The 19078-nt window shown below is 41.6% G+C and overlaps 1 protein-coding gene across 43 annotated transcripts in view; it reads left to right on the top strand.

Annotated features, from left to right (window-relative positions):
- Positions 1-7461: 7461 nt before the first annotated feature.
- LOC112267045 (elastin) overlaps positions 7462-19078 on the top strand; it is an 85685-nt gene continuing 74068 nt past the window's right edge. For 32 of the 43 annotated variants that reach the window (XM_042297378.1, XM_024445073.2, XM_024445089.2 and 29 more), the window contains exon 1: positions 7463-7744. In XM_042297378.1, coding sequence (XP_042153312.1) covers positions 7669-7744 — 76 coding nt within the window. In that variant the 5' untranslated portion in view covers positions 7463-7668. Of the gene's footprint in view, positions 7745-19078 lie in introns of all 43 variants that reach the window. The other 11 variants (XM_024445093.2, XM_024445092.2, XM_024445090.2 and 8 more) reach the window with 2 other exon arrangements.

Here is a 19078-nt window from a genome sequence, read left to right as displayed (position 1 = left end):
TGCCCGGGCGGTGTGTTTGGGATCATTGTCATGCTGAAAGACACAGCCACGTTTCATCTTCAATGCCCTTGCTGATGGAAGGAGGTTTTCACTCAAAATCTCACGATACATGGCCCCATTCATTCTTTCCTTTAAACGGATCAGTCGTCCTGGTCCCTTTGCAGAAACACAGCCCCAAAGCATGAAGTTTCTACGCCCATGCTTCACAGTAGGTATGGTGTTATTTGGATGCAACTCAGCATTCTTTGTCCTCCAAACACAACGAGTTGAGTTTTTACCAAAAAGTTATATTTTGGATTCATCTGACCATATGACATTCTCCCAATCTTCTTCTGGATCATCCAAATGCTCTCTAGCAAACTTCAGACGGGCCTGGACATGTACTGGCTTAAGCAGGGGGACGTCTGGCACTGCAGGATTTGAGTCCCTGGCGGCGTAGTGTGTTACTGATGGTAGGCTTTGTTAATTTGGTCCCAGCTCTCTGCAGGTCATTCACTAGGTTCCCCCGTGTGGTTCTGGGGTTTTTGCTCACAGTTCTTGTGGTCATTTTGACCCCACGGGGTGAGATCTTGCGTGGAGCCCCAGATCGAGGGAGAATATCAGTGGTCTTGTATGTCTTCCATTTCCTAATAATTGCTCCCACAGTTGATTTCTTCAAACCAAGCTGCTTACCTATTGCAGATTCAGTCTTCCCAGCCTGGTGCAGGTCTACAATTTTGTTTCTGGTGTCCTATGACAGGTCTTTTGTCCTGGCCATAGTGGAGTTTGGGAAAGGTTGAAAGGTTGAGGTTGTGGAAAGGTGTCTTTTATACTGATAACAAGTTCAAACAGGTGCCATTAATACAGATAACGAGTGGAGGACAGAGGAGCCACCTAAAGAAGAAGTTACAGGTCTGTGAGAGCCAGAAATCTTGCTTGTTTGTAGGTCACGAAATACTTATTTTCACCATAATTTGCAAATAAATTCATTAAAAATCCTACAATGTGATTTTTCTGGATTTTTTTTCTCATTTTGTCTGTCATAGTTGAAGTGTACCTATGGTGAAAATTACAGGCCTCTCTCATATTTTTAAGTGGGAGAACTTGCACAATTGGTGGCTGACTAAATACTTTTTGCCCCACTGTATGTATAGTCACTTTAACCATATCTACATGTACATACTACCTCAATCAGTCCGACTAACCGGTACCTGTATGTGGCCTCGCTACTGTTATAGCCTCGCTACTGTATATAGCCTCGCTGTTATTTTTCACTGTCTTTGTACTGTTTTATTTCTTTACTTACCTATTGTTCACCTAATACCTTTTTTGCACTGTTGGTTAGAGCCTGTTAGTAAGCATTTCACTGTAAGGTCTACTACACCTGTTGTATTCTGCGCACATGACAAATAAACTTTGATTTATTGTATAATGTTTCAGCTTTATTTGTTATAGATCAGCGATTGAACTTTCATTGTGTTAGCACAAAGACAATGCCACAATACTATTTATCCTCAGTTCCACTCTATGGAAGTGCTCTATATTGCTCCCTTAGTTTTGGGAGCATCTAGATAATAAGAAAAAGCTTGTAACATTAAAATATGAGTTTGTCCAGACTCCAGAGGCATTCAACTTCGGGGAATCTGAGGCTACAGACATTCTGTCTGACCTACTGTGACACCCAATCTGCTGTGCAGTGTTACGGTGCAGAAACACAGAGTATATTGAGGCCTACTTTGTCTGCCTATCATCCTGAGATGCCAGAACATGTACCTTTGAGTTGGGAGGGTGGTGTTGGAATGGTGTAGGGGTGCAGGGGTGTCGATGTGGAAAATCCATCACCATGTATCCGCACGTTAACTCAGACCCTAGCGAACAGGGAGATCAAAGCCTTTGAATATGCATTTTAAACCATTCATATGGTTATGGTTTGGGTGCCCTCACAAAACTATAATGTTCATATAAAGAAATTACTCAATCATATTTTTAGATACACCGACAATAAATGCTAAAGAGGGCCTCCTGAGTGGAGCAGTGGTCTAAGGCACTGCATTGCAGTGCTAGCTGTACCACTAGAGATCCAGGTACGAGTCCAGGCTCTGTCGCAGCTGGTTCGCGACCGGGAGACCCATGGGGCGGCACACAATTGGCCCAGCGTTGTCTGGGTTTTGCCGGCAGGGATGTTCTTGTCCCAATGCGCACTAGCAACTCCTGTGGCGGGCTGGGCACAATGCACGCTGACATGGTCACCAGGTGTACGGTGTTCCCTCCAACACATTGGTGTGGCTGGCTTCCGGGTTTAGCGGACTGTCAAGAAGCAGTGCAGCTTGGCTGGGTTGTGTTTCGGAGGATGTACGGTTCTCGAACTTCACCTCTCTCAAGTCCGTATGAGAGTTGCAGCGATGGGACAAGACTGTAACTACCAATTGGATACTAGAAAAGGGGTATTTATATATATATATACTGTATATATGAAAATAAATGCCAAAGAAAACAGATGGCGGCCCCAAAAAATTATTATTATTTTGAACCTGGGCGAATGGAGCTGCTGTTGCTTCTGCACATAGTGTTTGGTAGAGAGCATTTATTAATACGGTGGGTGGAATTAACATTATCTCAAGATGAAGGTGATTCAGAAATCCACAATATCTGGGTTTCTTTTTCAGATTCTTCACAGATCTTTTTCATAGTTGTTTAACAGCTGATTTGTTTACTTCATATACTTTTGCCTAACAAGTCCAAAATAACTAAATTCATAATCATTAAAAATATCAGTGACATGTTGGAGAAAATGTTGGTTAAGATAAGTAAATGGACTATGTTTGCACTCATTGCCATAAGTGCTCTGAATAAACTAACTATTTATTAATTCAAAAAGTCAGCTATGCTTGCTGATAAAGCTGATTAAGCCTAAGCTAATTGCCAAATTATAGATTTAATTACCTGTTAACATTTTCTGTATTGTTTTTGGCTAGTGAAGATGCAAAGTGGTCTGAAATTGTTAGCTATAAGATGAGAATTCACTGCTGTTCCTTGAAAACGAGTGTCATTGCCAAACTACACTACATTAACTTTCAAATATCATAGTCAAATAAAATACATATATATCTCTGTATATTCTAAATTGTATGATGACAAATATGTCACTCATCAATTTATTTGAGATTCAGGTCTACTTAACCTCCAGTTGTCCTCCCCAAGGAGGATTTGTCTACAAACAACCTCAGTCTTTCTGGCAAAAACACCAAGCAACTGAGCCCAAAGGTGGAGCACCAGACATCAGCTAAAATAGAGATTTAGACCTGTAAGTTTTTTGGGGAAAAACACTCCATCTTTCCAGAACACATTCTTTACCTCCCAAACAGACTCCTCAGCTGGGGCCATTAGTCTTAAATAATTAAACATTGGAAGAATAGTGTTCTTCAGGATACAGCATGAGGTCAGATGTCCTGGTAATGCTTTGGGTGGTAACTAATGATTTACTGTAACCATGAGAGAAGGGAACTGTACAAGTGTTTTTTTGTTTGGATTGCTGTAACACAGGGTTTTAAATTATTTATTCAGTATGACCGGGTACATTGAGGCAACAAAGAAAACAGATGATTATTCTGTTAGTTACAAAAGATAACACAGTGCCACCGACGCGGCCCACTACCAAGGACTATGGGCTCTCCTTCTTCATGGCCAACGTGAGTAAAACATTTAAACATGTTAACCCTCGCAAGGCTGCTGGCACAGACAGCATCCCTAGCCGTGTCCTCTGAGCATGCGCAGACCAGCTGGCTGGTGTGTTTACATGCATATTCAGTCTCTCCCTGTCCCAGTCTGCTGTCCCTTTAAGATGGCCACCATTGTTCCTATACCCAAGAAGGCAAAGGTAACTGAACTTAATTACTATCCCCCTTAGCACTCACCTATGTCATCATGAAGTGCTTTGAGAGAATAGTCAAGGATCATATCATGCTCTGTGCAACTGGGTCCTGGACTTCCCAACGGGCCACCCACAGGTGGTGAAGATAGAAATCATCACCCCCATAAACGGTAACCCTAAACACTGGGGCCCCACAAGGGTACGTGCTCAGCCCCCTCCTGTACTCCCTGTTCACCCATGACTGCGTGGCCAAGCACGCCTCCAACTCAATCATTACGTTTGCAGATGACACAACAGTAGTAGGCTTGTTGATTACCAATGATGACGAGACAGCCTACAGGGAGGAGGTGAAGGCTCTGGGAGTGTGGTGCCTGGAAAACAACCTCTCACTCAACGTCAGCAAAACAAAGGAAATGATCATGGACTTCAGGAATTCAGGAAACAGCAGAAGGTGCACCCCCTATCTACATCAACCACAGTTGTGAAGGTGGAAAGCTTCAAGTTCCTTGGCGTACACATCACTGACCAACTGAAATGGACCCACCACACAGACAGTGTGGTGAAGAAGGCGCAACAGAGCATTTTCAACCTCAGGAGGCTAAAGAAATCTGTCTTGTCACCTAAAACCCTCACAAACTTCTACAGGTGCACAATTGAAAGCATCCCCGTGGGCTGTATCACCACCTGGTACCAACACTGCACTGCCCACAACCACAAGGCTTTCCAGAGGGTGGTGAAGTCTGTCCAACGCATTACCGGGGGCAAACTACCCGCCCTCCAGGACACCTACAGCACCAGATATCACAGGAAGGCCAAAAAGATCATCAAGGACATCAACCACCCAGGTCACTGCCTGTATCATCCAGAAGGCAAGGTCAGTACAGGTGCATCAAAGCTGGGACCAAGAGACTGAAAAACAACTTCTATCTCAAGGCCATCAGACTGTTAAAACCCTCTACAGGATCGGTGTCCCCCTGTAGGATGACTGAGCAAACGTAGGTTAATGTGATTAGCATGAGGTTGTAAGTAACAAGTACATTTCCCAGGACATAGACATATCTGATATGGGCAGAAAGCTTAAATTCTTGTTAATCTAACTGCACTGTCCAATTTTCAGTAGCTATTATAGTGCAAGAATACCATGCTATTGTGTGAGGAGAGAGCACAGTTATGAACTTGAAAAGTTATTAATAAACCCTTTGATTGATTTGATGCTTTCAGAAATTCCATTCCGTCAAAAGAAAAAAGGTTATTACGCTGATAAGAACTTGCTTATAAGCAAATAAATGTCTTATCTGATATAGGTTCTCTTCAAGTTATACCCGCTGGCTGACCTGAAAGAACCCCCCTGGATTTGTACACTTCTTTAGATGTCACAGTGACCCAACTCGTTGACCTGGTGTTCTCTATTGTGAAACCTCTATACAATAAAAGTCCAGATGATTCTGCACTCCAAAAAAAATCTTTGAAAAAACAATTGGAAGCATGGGAAATCCACTGAGGTTGATATTTAACTGTAGTAAACACGTTTGTTTGTGAATGACCAAAGGCCTCTTCCAACTAGAAAACAGTAGGAGTCCTGAGGCAAGCCTGATTGGAGGGGGATCAAAATCAGGGAATCTTGACGTAAATGATGTATGTCGCCACTATGAAGAGTACTGTTTGTCTTGGGCAACAGGGCCTATTTGTATGTGTGCTATAGCCTGTGTGTCAAGTTTATGTCTGAAAGAATAATCAGTGTTGGCCCCGACTCCTGCCAGAGAAAGAAACCCCGTTTGACCCCCCTTCTCACCTCAAAATCCAAATATGTGTCCCGGGACACAAATGAAGGATGGACAATGACAGACTTGTCAGCGGTGAGATGTTTGGAAAGTAATGGGCTGCACTTCCTATGCTGAACTGAAACTGTTCACAGGTGTTTGGAGAGGAAGTGACCCGTGAGTCACCTGCCAGTGATCTATCTCCAACACAAACCTCCAACCGACACAACAGATCTGAAACCGATGATTTGAGTTCTGGTTATCCTCTAGATTAGAATTTAGATTCTCCCCCTTGTAGGAAGAATATGTTAACCCACAGTGAACCCTGGAAATGGGACTCTTATTGGGTAATCATTTGGGTAATCTGCAGTGCTGAGCTAGACAGCATCATGGTTTAGTAGCACTGGTTTAGTGAGATGGCACAGAGCTCTAACCTGACAGTCATGGCTGACTGAAAAGTGAGATATTTCAACCCAAGTTTTGGATGGAAAGTCCAAGCAAATAGGAAGTTCGGTTCCGCTTTTACTTTATGAGCTGGCTCGCTAAATACGTTTTTCCTTTGTATTGTGGGTGACTTTAAAGCCATAGCACTGTAAAGCAAATGTTTACCATTAAGTTCTGAATGGAACGGAGAGGGCTCCGCCACACTTCATTAAAATAAACGTGTGCAATAGTGCTAGGATATACACTGAGATTGTATTACAGCAATGCAGGTATTACCTGTAAGAGAAAGGGAGGCAGCACAGTGAATCATTTCTCTCCTAATGCCTGTACAATATGCTGACTTTGGAAACTCTCATAAAAGAGGAATTCTGGCCATGAGCAGAATGCTCTCTGAGATCCAGGGGCAGCACGGGGAGTAGGTGATGTCTACCCAGCAGCTTCCATGGAGACCCCATAGGTAGGGTCTGTCGTCAAAACGTCATTGGAATGCCTCTCAAGCTGATTAATAGCTCAGAGGTCTGTCCTTATCCTGACAGGGTAACTCAGGACAGTAGATTGTCAAACTATGTCAAGGTTGTGAATCGGAATGGGCTGCTTCAAGCTCCATTGCTCCATAGGGGGTCGCAGTTGGAGATGTAACTGTATGTGTGTGTTTAAACGTTTATCCTGCTGACCAAGCTGGCCTAGCTGAACAACAGTCTGATGTTTGTTAGAAGGCATTTCTCCGACAGCCATCTCTCTCTCAGTGACACTGGCAGTGTTCTCACTGCCCTGCTAGAACCGCTCTTTCACACGTGGGCCGTTGGGCAGGCTGAATTGCTATTTCTAGCCTCTTCAGACTATCTGCTGCCTCTGTTATGTTTCTGCCTTGATATTTGGTGAAAGTTTGTTACTGAATTGAAGTCTACTTTATTTTTCTTTTAAACTCTTTGATAGTTGTTCCCTCTGTCTGGAAGGATTTAGGGTCATCGGAACACCACTGAACCTGTGGAAAAAACCCTTAAGATATTGTGTTGCTGAAAACCCTCTACTCTATTACTAAGAGGAATAGTCATGGAAAACAGGTAATTACCCAAGATTTGTTCACTGGTTTACTCTCCCTCTCTTTCTCTTCCCAGTCTCTCTCTTACTCTCTCTCCCTGTCTCTCTCTCCCTCTGTCTCTCTCACTGTGTACTTTAAAAGATAAGTCCTCTCTGAATCCATGCAAATGTCTGGCAGACAGTGCAATTCCTTTTGGATGAGGGGGGTGGGAAGGAGGGGGGTGTCTCCTTCTGCCTCTCTCTCTCCGTCCCTCTCTCTTTCTTTTCTCTCCCCCCTTCTCTCTCTCTCTCTCTCTCTCTCTCTGGCAGCAGAGCCTGCACTGTTGGCAGGAGTGACCAGAATAAAAACAGCAACACCAGACATAGGGGAGGGAAAAAAGCGAAGTGATCCATTGAACCAAAAGTCTTTGCCCTCTCCTAATTACGTAGTGGCCCATATCTTTTCTCTTTTTTTTCCACTTTAAAAAAAAAAAAAATCTTTCTTCTGTACTTGAAGACCTCTGGTTATTGGTAATTAGCTTGAGGAGAATAAAACCAGCCGATTGTGAGAGGGGTGGTGCATTGTGGAGCGAGATGGCTAACAGAATGGTTCTATCACTCCTTCATGGTCTCTTCTACCTATCTCTGATTCAGCCCTCTCTTCAAGGAGGTAGGTGTGTGCCTAGGTGAACTCAGCCATGACCTCTGCTACCTAGATAGCAGGCTTAGTTTAGAACAGGTGCAGGTCTGTCTCTGTGTTTCTCTATGCTCTTCTCAGTTGTTACACAAAGGACTTTAACCACTCCAACCTCTTTGTTGTGTGTGCAGTTCTGCCTATTTCAGAAAGTGTATGGTATATTTGTCATGCATGCATTGATATCCACTGACCCAGTCTTGTCTTGTTTATTTTGTCTGCAAACCCTGCTAAAGAGGACCTGTATAGAAAGCAATTCAGATAACTTATTTCTGTGCAAAATTCACGCAAAACCTTTTCTCCATAAAAATATGTTTTTTTTTTCTCTCAAATACCCTCAAAATGTTTGCATCTAAAATATAAACCATACTTCGAACTGAATATTTATTTTGAAAGTAGCAATTATGACTATTCAGTCATGTTGATTCTATCTGACTTTCTGTACAAGTGTCAAAGATTTTAAAAGCCCCAACTTTCCATTGCACTTGAAGTTCAAGATAACAAAATTCTGTTCCATTGCATTACAGATCTACCACTCACTGTCTCGATTATAATTAAAACACACAATGGTAATCTACTCCATATTTGCATGTGCTTTGTGTTCTTGTAGTTGTGACTAATATTGTCCAGGTTTTGGACCAGATACAGTATTTATGCCTGCAGGGTTAGAGTTGTTGTTGTGGTATTTTTAGAGAGGATTGTCTTTCTAAAGGCAGATTCAGTGTCAAAATACTGTACTTTATGCAGTCTGGCTCATTTCTTTATTAGGTACATATTTGTATTTTAAGAATTGTAAAGGATTTATATTGCGGATATGAAAGGTAGTCTTTGCGAACAATCTGTGTCACACATGGTTATATTGATCCAACAATTGGATCTCCAGCAATATTTTCAACTTGATTTTATATGTTGACTCATACAACAACATAATAGCTTAAATTTAAAAGTGAAATGAAATGATTGTGGTGGTTATAAAACCTAAACAAACACATTTTATTAGGACCTCTAAAATTGTTTCTTGAATTTATACAATTTCAGATAAAGCTGGAGGAACTGTCCAGCAATTGGCTTATGTTGGAAGTGCTCACTAGGAAGAGTGAACAATAAAATATATACAGTATATCCTAAACACAGTAATACAGAAATATGAGTGACCTGGCTTAGCGCAAATTGACATACAGTATGTTTGGTTTCTAGAGAGGACTGTTTCCAACAGGTTTCAGTGTTTTTGAGTGTGAATGAAATCAGGGCCGTATTCATTACGCCGATTCTGTAGCAAAACATTTATTAAACGGAAGCAAACGGAACAAAATGGGAAGGGACCTACCTGAATTTGTCCAATATAAACTCTCGTTTTGCTCTGTTTGCTTCCATTTGGTTCTTAAACAGTAAACTGTTTCTGTAAGGAATACGCCCCTGGCTTCAGGCACCGGAGGGGAGTTCTGTGTAGCTATACTGTAATGTAAAGCCGAATCCCATACAGTACTACAGCATGTTAGTGTGCAATGCATAACTCCATCTGATCCCTCTTTCCCGTCAGCTACGTCATGTAGAATTACCCATAATGAATTCCCATGTGAACGGCAGTGTGGATCTGAGCGTGTGTGTGTGTGTGTGTGTGTGTGTGTGTGTGTGTGTGTGTGTGTGTGTGTGTGTGTGTGTGTGTGTGTGTGTGTGTGTGTCTGTGTCTGTGTCTGTGTCTGTGTCTGTGTGTGTGTGTGAGATTCCTCTGTTCCACAGCATGTGGTCTGAGGTATTCATTTCTAACCAAGTTTGGGGCGGACAACAGCTTATCGTTTTGTACAGAGAGAGAGGGAGAGAGAGAAATGGTCAGTGATTGCTCAGAGCTGTGTACGTCGTTCACTCTTTCCTTCAAGCTGCAAGGAATTTCCACTTTCTCCTCTTTCCCTCCCTCCCTACTTTGATATTGTTCTTGTTTTGTTTATGCGAGCAGCCAGAGTTGTTTAGTCCCTCCAGTTGGAAAGCATGTTGAAGTTCTGCACTGCAGTCTGATCTCTTCAAGCCAAGCCAGATCTTTTCAAAATGTATTTATTTGCCCAAAAAGAATGCATGTATTTTCTGTTCCTCATCTGTTAGTATCTGAGTCGCTATCATTCTCTCTAACAGTGTCAGATAGAGTTATAGATGGTGGAGCTGCTACAGTCCATTGTAAAACCCCTGACTGGAATATTTTGCCCTTATATAGTCTTATATTTAACTGTATCTTAAATCGGTGGCCGGATCTGCGATGTTGATGAGTGTGATAGGAGTAAATGGTCAAATGAGGCGATTCATCATAAAATGTACACACAGTAATGCATCAGCAATGTGACATGTCACCTGTTATACACCTTATGATAAATTAAACTCATTTTGACATGACATACGCGTTTATGATGCTTGATACATCGTTTTTTACGTGACTTTGTGGTTTTTCCAAGCTGTCTCCTCTTTATTAGACTTTATTGGATGGCACGTTAACTTACAGGTCAATAGAAGCCCCATTCACCTGTTAAGCAACTGTGATATTTGAATGTATGTGAAAACTGCCCAGAGCCTGTGGATCTGAGGACTGTGGATCTCTTAGGTAATATATTTGCTAATCTAATATTGTGTTTTCCATTTTTGCCGTCACAGCAGTTTCCTTCCAACTCTTCTTTGCACTGACCTAAACTGGTGAGCCAATTGCCTCGTCTGAAACAAACAGAGCTCAGTTCAGCTTTTGAGAGCAGCAGCTCAGCTCAGGGAGAATTTACAGCATACGGACGGAGGGGCCAGCGAATATCAATATTGGCTTAGGAGCCAAACGTTGATCTTCAGTGAACGTAAAATCCATCCCTATCAAACCTGTTCTGAGGTGCTGAAACCAGCTCCAGCTGTCTCCGGCTGTGACCAGAAAGTTAAGAAACCCTCTAGCTTGTTCCAAGTAAGTGTCAATTATCTGAAAGTAATGCAAACCCCATTAACACCCAATCGCCTTTTTAAGAGGGTTTTCCCCCGAAAAAACCCTTTGCTTGCTCATACTTTGGACAGTAATCATGAGAATGGGATCGAGGAGCATTTTCTTTGCGAGTGTGAATGAGTTATGACGCATGAGGGAACGTCAGGGAAGGAGTTGGGTAATAAATATGCAGCTTGTCAGTTGTGATATGACTCTGTCTGGTGTCCCTGAGCATGTACTGTGGCAAACTGCTGAAATGTGTCATCAGTTCCTCTGTCCTATTTATTTTTTTATTTAACCTTTATTTAACTAGGCAAGTCAGTTATAGACACATTCATGGTGGACCCCTTCCTGAGTCAGCTGTATTCTATACGGGTCTGTTTAGCCATCAGTGGAGTCTATCAGAGCGTCCATTCTCTTCACACAAACACACCTCGAAGAAGGTCATTCTTATTTTACAATGACGGCCAAACCCTCCCCTAACCCGGACGACACTGGGCCAATTGTGCATCTCCCGATGGGTCTCCCGATCACGGCCGGTTGTGATACAGCCCGGGATCAAACCAGGGTCTGTAGTGACGCCTCTAGCACTGAGATGAAGTGCCTTAGACCGCTGCGCCACTCGGGAGCCCTCAATATTTTTTTAAACAATTCCTACAAACACCATCTTTCAGACGGATAGAGTGAGAATGGGATGTTATAAATCTGAGAAGAGACAGATGGAGTTAAGTGGCCTCTTCCTCAAAGACACAGTCCCAAATGGAACCCTATTTCCTATATAATGCACTACTTTTGACTAGAGCCCTGTGTGCCCTGGTCAAAAGTATTACACTATAAAGGGCATAGTCTGACTAAATGTAATGCGGAGACTACAGTTCAATCAAGATCTCTCTGTAAAACTGTCTGCTCTGAGCACTTTTCGTTTGACCTAAATTGGCTAATTACCTTTTCATTAATGGTCATTCGTGTGGTATCCACACCCATCCGATGTTAACCCTGAAGTATCTGGATAGTATGAGACTTGTGAAGGAAAGACCAAACATTCTGTCAGCTTCCAATGCTACTGCCAATCCCTCTGGGATTAATAACTATTCTGGCATTCGACCAACTCTTCTCTCAACCGTCCATCTCTTTTCTGTACTTAGTCACATAAAGTAATGTAATCAGAGTTTGTTCACTCTTTTACATGCTACATTTCCAAGAAGTGTATCAGATATCAATGTTTCAGTTCACACCTCAGTGTACTCTGTCACTTTAGTCCAGACAATTCAAGTCAATTACGGGTTTCAAAAACAGTGTCAGAGTCATTAGTTTCTGTTTTATGACCAACACCGGCAGAGGATAAAGAATAACAAAAATTCCACCAACTCTGTTAATTTCCTTCCAGCCAGTCTCATAAGAATTAAGAAGCCTGTGAGTTTTTCCTCTGCATGCAGTGCTGCCTGGAAGCCCTGGAAGTCAGTTTGCCTCTTTTGGCGTCAAAGCTCAGGCTTTCAGGACTTCAGAGGATTCTAATCCGTTAGTTCTCTCCTTCAGTGAAACTCTCCTGGCCGCACTTGAAGGTGAATGAAATCATGGCAGATTGAATGGCACACCTCGCCTGTCGGTTGGGCAGACTGGTGATGAATTGCCCTGGCTTGCTGTGTTGTGTTGCCCATGCTTCACTGCTGGTTTGGTTGGTAGATTCCCAATCTGATTATCTCGACTCTGATCTTCTCTGTTGAGCTTTGCAGTAGCTCTCTAGTTATTTATTGGAGACGTGTGTTTGTGAGGGAAGCACCTTTCTGGACTTAATCGCTTTGTATGAGGTGGGCTGCCAGGGAGGGATAACAGGACTAAAGTGACACCCTGGCATCTTGTGGCTCGTTGTCAGAGGGGCTACTGTTCAGTGCCACAGGGCATCCACTTAGGGGAAGACTTAAACGTAATGTGATTTGATCACATCTTCTTCAAAACTGAATCCACTCAAAACTATTTAAAGAAAGAAAAACTAGGCATTTTAGACTTCATTTTGGTCTCTTTAGAGGAAGGGATATACATTTGGTCTTGAGTAAGGATGTTAAGGGAGGGTATATTACTTGTAACTTGTTAAGTTTACCAGTAAACTACCAGAAATGTTGTAACTTTCAAGGATTTTATGTAATTTGTCACAAGTCACCTAGTGGCCTTTTTGGGTACTTCTGATTATCACAGGTGCCTGTAATTATCTCTGTCCCACTGTGTAAAATATATAAAATAATAAAATATGATTTTAAAATAAAAAATAGAATAACAAAGCTGTAAAACATTCTAAATATAAACCATCAATTTAGTGAATACCATTGGTGCTTAATATAAGGATTTCAGCATAAATATCATTTTTATTTTAATATAAATACACTTTTAATTATTTTACTATGTCAATATGTCTTTGTTGTTAATGTTTTGGCACCAAACTGGTGGCAGTTGTGAAAAAAAGTAAATAGTTGGAAGAGTTGCAGAGTTAATTGAAAATAATGCCATTGTTGATTAGTTGCATGTTTCATTCATTAGGCTAAGTGGTACCACTCATGGACAATATGGACACAAATATAAACAAATTAATATATATGAATACATATTTTTTAAGTTATTCAAGTATAAATTACCAATGTTATAATAGATTGCTATAGATTATACAGTACCAGACAAAAGAGATTGGGTAATTGTGGAGGCCAGGTCATCTGATGCAGCACTCCATCACTCTCCTTGGTCTAATAGCCCTTACACAGCCTGGAAGTGCCTTGGGTCACTGTCCTGTTGAAAAACAAATTATAGTCCCACTAAGCCCAAACCAGATGGGATGGTGTATCGCTACAGAATGCTGTGGTAGCCATGCTATTAAAGTGTGTCTTGAATTCAAAATAAATCACAGACAGTGTCACCAACAAAGCACCCCCCATACCATAAGACCTCCTTCTCCATGCTTCACGGTGGGAAATACACATGCCGAGATCATCCGTTCACCCACACCGCATTTCACAAAGACATGGCGGTTGGAACCCAAAATATCCAATTTGGACTCCAGACCAAAGGACAAATGTCCACCCGTCTAATGTCCATTGCTCGTGTTTCTTGGCCCAAACAAGTCTCTTTTTCTTATTGGTGTACTTTAGTAGGCATTTCTTTCCAGCAATTTGACCATGAAGGCCTGATTCACACAGTCTCCTCTGAACAGTTGATGTTGAGATGTGTCTGTTACTGGAACTCTGTGAAGAATTTATTTGGGCTGCAATTTCTGAGGCTGGTAACTCCAATGAACTTATCCTCTGCAGCAGAGGTAACTCTGTAACGATGTGCACTGAGAGTCGGGAAGCAAGTTCAGGGAGTGAGTGTTTTAATAAATAAACGTAACATAATACAAAACAATAACAGCGCACAGACTTAACACTGGAACATAAACAATAACGCCTGGGGATGGAACCAAAGGAAGTGACGTATATAGGGAAGGTATTCAGAGAGGTGATGGAGTCCAGGTGAGTCTGATGATGCGCAGGTGCACGTAATGATGGTAACAGTTGTGCGCCATAACGAGCAGCCTGGTGCCCTAGAGGCCGGAGAGGGAGCCCATGTGACACTCTGAACTCATGAGAGCCAGTTTCGTCATAGCGCTTGATGGTTTTTGCAACTGCACTTGAATAAACTTTCAAAGTTCTTGACATTTTCCAGATTGACTGACCTTCATGTCTTAAAGTAATGATGGACTGTCGTTTCTCTTTGCTTATTTGAGCAGTTCTTGCCGTAATATGGACTTGGTCTTTTACCAAATAGGGCTATATTCTGTATACCACCTCTACAACTGATTGGCTCAAACGCATAAAAAATGTACTTTTAATTTATATGTATTCCAGGTGACTACCTCATGAAGCTGGTTGAGAGAATGCCAAAAATGTGCAAAGCTGTCATCAAGGAAAATGGTGGATACTTTGAAGAATCTAAAAAATAAAATATATTTTTATTTGTTTCACACTTTTGCTTACTACATGATTCCATATGTGTAGTTTCATAGTTGTGATTTCTTCACTATTATTCTACAACGTAGAAAATATAAAAATAAAGAAAAACCCTGGAATGAGTAGGTGTGTCCAAACTGTATGTTAATTACCAAAATGATTGAATGTTCCGGTACCTTTGCTAGATTACCGGTAGCTTTGCAACCCTAGTCTTGAGTTACACTCTGAGAACCAGGCCGTGCCTTCATTGTTGCTCCGTGACCCCTTTCAAAGCCAGAGTGAGCAGGGGCTCCTGGGTCGCTGGCAGGAGCCCCCTGAGGCCGCTATTGGAGATAAGACTCTCATTCTGCCGTGTTTATTCATTCCTCTCACACACTCACTGGCAGGACTGTTAACAGCTCTGACATTCTATCCGTTTTTGGCAGTTTTATATTAAAACATGCTCTCTCACTGCTGCACTCTCTCTCTCTCTCTCTCTCTCTCCCGGAGCCATTTTAGAACAGGATAGCATGGCTGGGAAATCGCTTATCCAAACATCTGAAGCGCTTACAGAACATGTAGTATGGAGTCATTACTGACACACTGGTTATAGATTTTGAGCATGACACTTTTTGCCAGTACGAGTGTTGTAGAAACCAAACCAGACCAGATTTGGGATGGAAGAGTTGGTTTAATAGACGCGTATTTCAAAAGGAGAGCACTGGAAATGTCCAGGGTGTACCGTAGCTCCATGACTGTTCTGCACACAACACACACTTTTATTCTGTGAGTCTATGTAACACAGATAGGCTGTTTAATGCAACCCATTTACAAATGCACGTCTGACATTATAGGATTTGTGCTTTAACATGCTTACAACTGTAATGCCACAGGTTGATTGTAAAGACTTGACATGAAATCCTCGAAAAAAACACTAGAGTACAACATTACACAGCACTGCCCTAATCACCATAAGCCCTTACCATGGTGAGGGAACAAGTATTGTTTTGTGGTTTGTTTATGCTCATGGTTTCGGTAGTGGATTAATGTCAACCACACAAGCATCTCCCTAAAGATGTTTGGTCTGCGTGCAACTGGTGCCAAATGCTCAACAAAGAAGCACACTTACTTAACCCAGATGATTCATTCCCGACCATACTGAACAGCATTGTGACTAGTAGGCCTGGCCCCCAAACCTGGGTTCAAAATCCTTTCCAATACCTTAGCTGGGCTTGATTGAGCTTGACTGTTGCGATGGAATCAATAGTATTTAGTATTTTATTGGGATCCCCAAATAGTCACTTAGAAGGTAACGGCTACTCTTCCTGGGGTCCAAACAGAAAACAAAAGAACAAATAAAATGCATAATATACATAACTCTACATAACGTCCTGCCTCTGCCTTACGCTTCAGAAACAGGAGATGTCCCCTGCCCTATGAACCGTTCCGGCTCGCACAAGTCGAGACTTCAACAAGGCCTGCCACCTACATAATGCAGTAGATAATATATCAAATTTTCTGTGTCTCTTCACAGTCCCCATTTTGCCATAAGGTGTTCTTTTATCCATTTTTTAAATCTGGTTTTATTGCTAACTTGAGCAAATGGGGTGGCAGAGAGTTCCATGTAGTCATGGCTCTATTTAATACTGTGTGTTTCTCAGCCTCTGTTTTGGTTAAATTTATTTATATAGCCCTTCGTACATCAGCTGATATCTCAAAGTGCTGTACAGAAACCCAGCCTAAAACCCCAAACAGCAAGCAATGCAGGTGTAGAAGCACGGTGGCTAGGAAAAACTCCCTAGAAAGGCCAAAACCTAGGAAGAAACCTAGAGAGGAACCTGGCTATGTGGGGTGGCCAGTCCTCTTCTGGCTGTGCCGGGTGGAGATTATAACAGAACATGGTCAAGATGTTCAAATATTCATAAATGACCAGCATGGTCGAATAATAATAAGGCAGAACAGTTGAAACTAGACAGAGTGTCCAAACTGTGTGCCAACAGCTTCAACAGACAGTTCGGTACCTTCAACACATCAACACCTTGCACAAAGAGCAATAGTGATGCAGTCAATCTTTCCTCAACTTTGAGCCAGGAGAGATTGACATGCATGTTACTGACATTCGCCCTCCGTGTATATCTAAGTGCTGCTCTGTTCTGCACCAACTGCAATTTAACATATTCCCGTCTTTGCCGCACATGACCACACAACTGGATAATAGTCCCAGTGTGACAAAACTAGGGCCTGTAGGATCTGTCTGGTCGACTGAGATGTCAAGAAAGCACAGCAATGCCTTATCATGGAGAGACTTCTTCACATTTTAGCAACCATTGAGTCTCTATGTTTTGACCATGACAGTTTGCTATCTAGGGAACCAGACAGCAGTTTAGTCTCCTTGACTTGCACAATCCCACATTATTCAATAATAGATCTAAATAAGGTTTAGCATCGAGCGAGTGATTTGTCCCAAAAATGATGAAACATCTTCCAGGAACAATAAAAACACAATATGTACATGTTACAGTTCAATTAGGACATTTGGAAAAGGAATAAAACAACAATATGTGCATAACAACTGTCCATTCTAAAACTGGGTGTCAGTTATTTATTTTAATGTGGTACCCAATGTGTATACTGTTGAGTCGTCAGCGTACATAGACACACAGGCTTTATTCAAGGTCAGTGGAAGGTCATTAGTAAATACAGAAAACAATAATAGCCCAAGCCAGCTGCCCTGCGGTACACCACACTCAACTGAATTTGAATTAGGCTTCCTTTAATGAAAATCCTCTGTGTTCTATTAGATAGGTAACTCTCCATGATAAGGCAGAGGATGCAAATCCATAACACCTCTTTGCAATAGGTTATGATCAATTATATCAAAAGCTCCACTGAAGTCTAACAAAACAGCTTCTTCTTACTATCAAATAAAATAATTGCTAAGCTGCAAACCACATCCATCTTGCACTCCAAGCAGGCTAAAGCAAATTCTCAAAGTATTTGAAAGACCTCGAATACCATTTGAACCCAGGTATACTGGCCTCAAACTGTGAGCTGTGAGGGAGGCGGTCGGTTGGTTGGTCTCGCTGGGCCGAAACACTCTCAAATGGGCCTTGCCAAGAATGTTCCTCAGTCTATTGGAAATTTTGACCCCCCCCCCCCGCTGTCCATTATCTGATCTCCCAGGTTTACTATGAACCCCATGCAGCAGATCCTAAAGGAACATGTCTTGTAAAGATTCAGTCAAATCAGCCATCTCTGATGCTCTTATAAAACGTTCCATCTGCCAGATGTTTGGAGCGGCATGTCACTGTTTGTTTTATGACAATCATAAAGCATCGTAAAAATAAATGTAATATTTTCCAGTTATTGAGTTCCCGTTCATGGCATTTTCTATTTTTCCTAATACCTCAGGTATTCACCGTTAAATGGTTCATATGGCATAATTAAGAGGGTAACATAAGAAACAATCATATAGTGTTACTCGTTCATGTTAAAGAGGGATAAAAATACAAAGCAATGTTATGATTATAGTTCCTTTTATCACCATATAGATGGACAATCTTGCAAATGTATCTAAATGATTAAGAGGAAATTCCAAGCTTAACATGTGACAGATGTTTTTTAGTAACATGGATTATTGTCTTGGTTTAAGTGATGTCAACCTAGGAGTTCTATAAATCTTTGTTGTTTTGTTAGCACCAAAGTTAGTACATCATCTTTGGACCTGGTCCCATACCCACATACATTTTTGCCTAGTTTATGAAATGGTAGTAATGGGGGCCTGTTCGAACTTAGCTGACATTTCTGGTTCAGAAAAGACTGGAAGTTACACATTTTGTGCTTTTCTTCATACCCTGTAAGTGTGTAATAACGAACTACAGAGTACTTATGCTTTCCAGAATGAGGGTAAAACTTGGGTAAATATCTCATTATTCATGTCCTTTTCTGAACATAAAAATGTAAGTTACCTTGAATGGTTACTGAAAGTAACCTGTATCCTTGAAAATGCTAGTCTTATCATAGGCAATGAGCAGACTACTAATTACATACTCAGTTTTGCTCTGTCCTCTTAAGAGATTGTGTAAGATGTGATGAAGTAAGTTTCTTTAGAATCGAGATGCAATTTGCTCTGTGAAGTTCAGATTGTCATTCCATAGCTTACGTTCCTGTCATGTTCAATACATCGTCTATAAAATCTTCAAACCTTACGAAGTAAGAAGGAATTTGCAGCTGTTGCAAACCTTGTTTTTTTCATAGACATCGTCTCTCTGAACCTATGAAGGAGAGAGATCATGCACTATGTCAACCTCCCGGTACAGTAGGTAGGTACTGTCTCACCCAAGAGACATCGGAGGACTGAAGATTAGTGGCGATGATGAGATCGGAATTTCACCTCCTTTTAAAATAGTACCGTCTGTG

Source organism: Oncorhynchus tshawytscha, linkage group LG14, assembly GCF_018296145.1.
Source record: "Oncorhynchus tshawytscha isolate Ot180627B linkage group LG14, Otsh_v2.0, whole genome shotgun sequence".
Taxonomy (NCBI): domain Eukaryota; kingdom Metazoa; phylum Chordata; class Actinopteri; order Salmoniformes; family Salmonidae; genus Oncorhynchus; species Oncorhynchus tshawytscha.
This window is presented reverse-complemented; position numbering and strand designations above follow the sequence as displayed.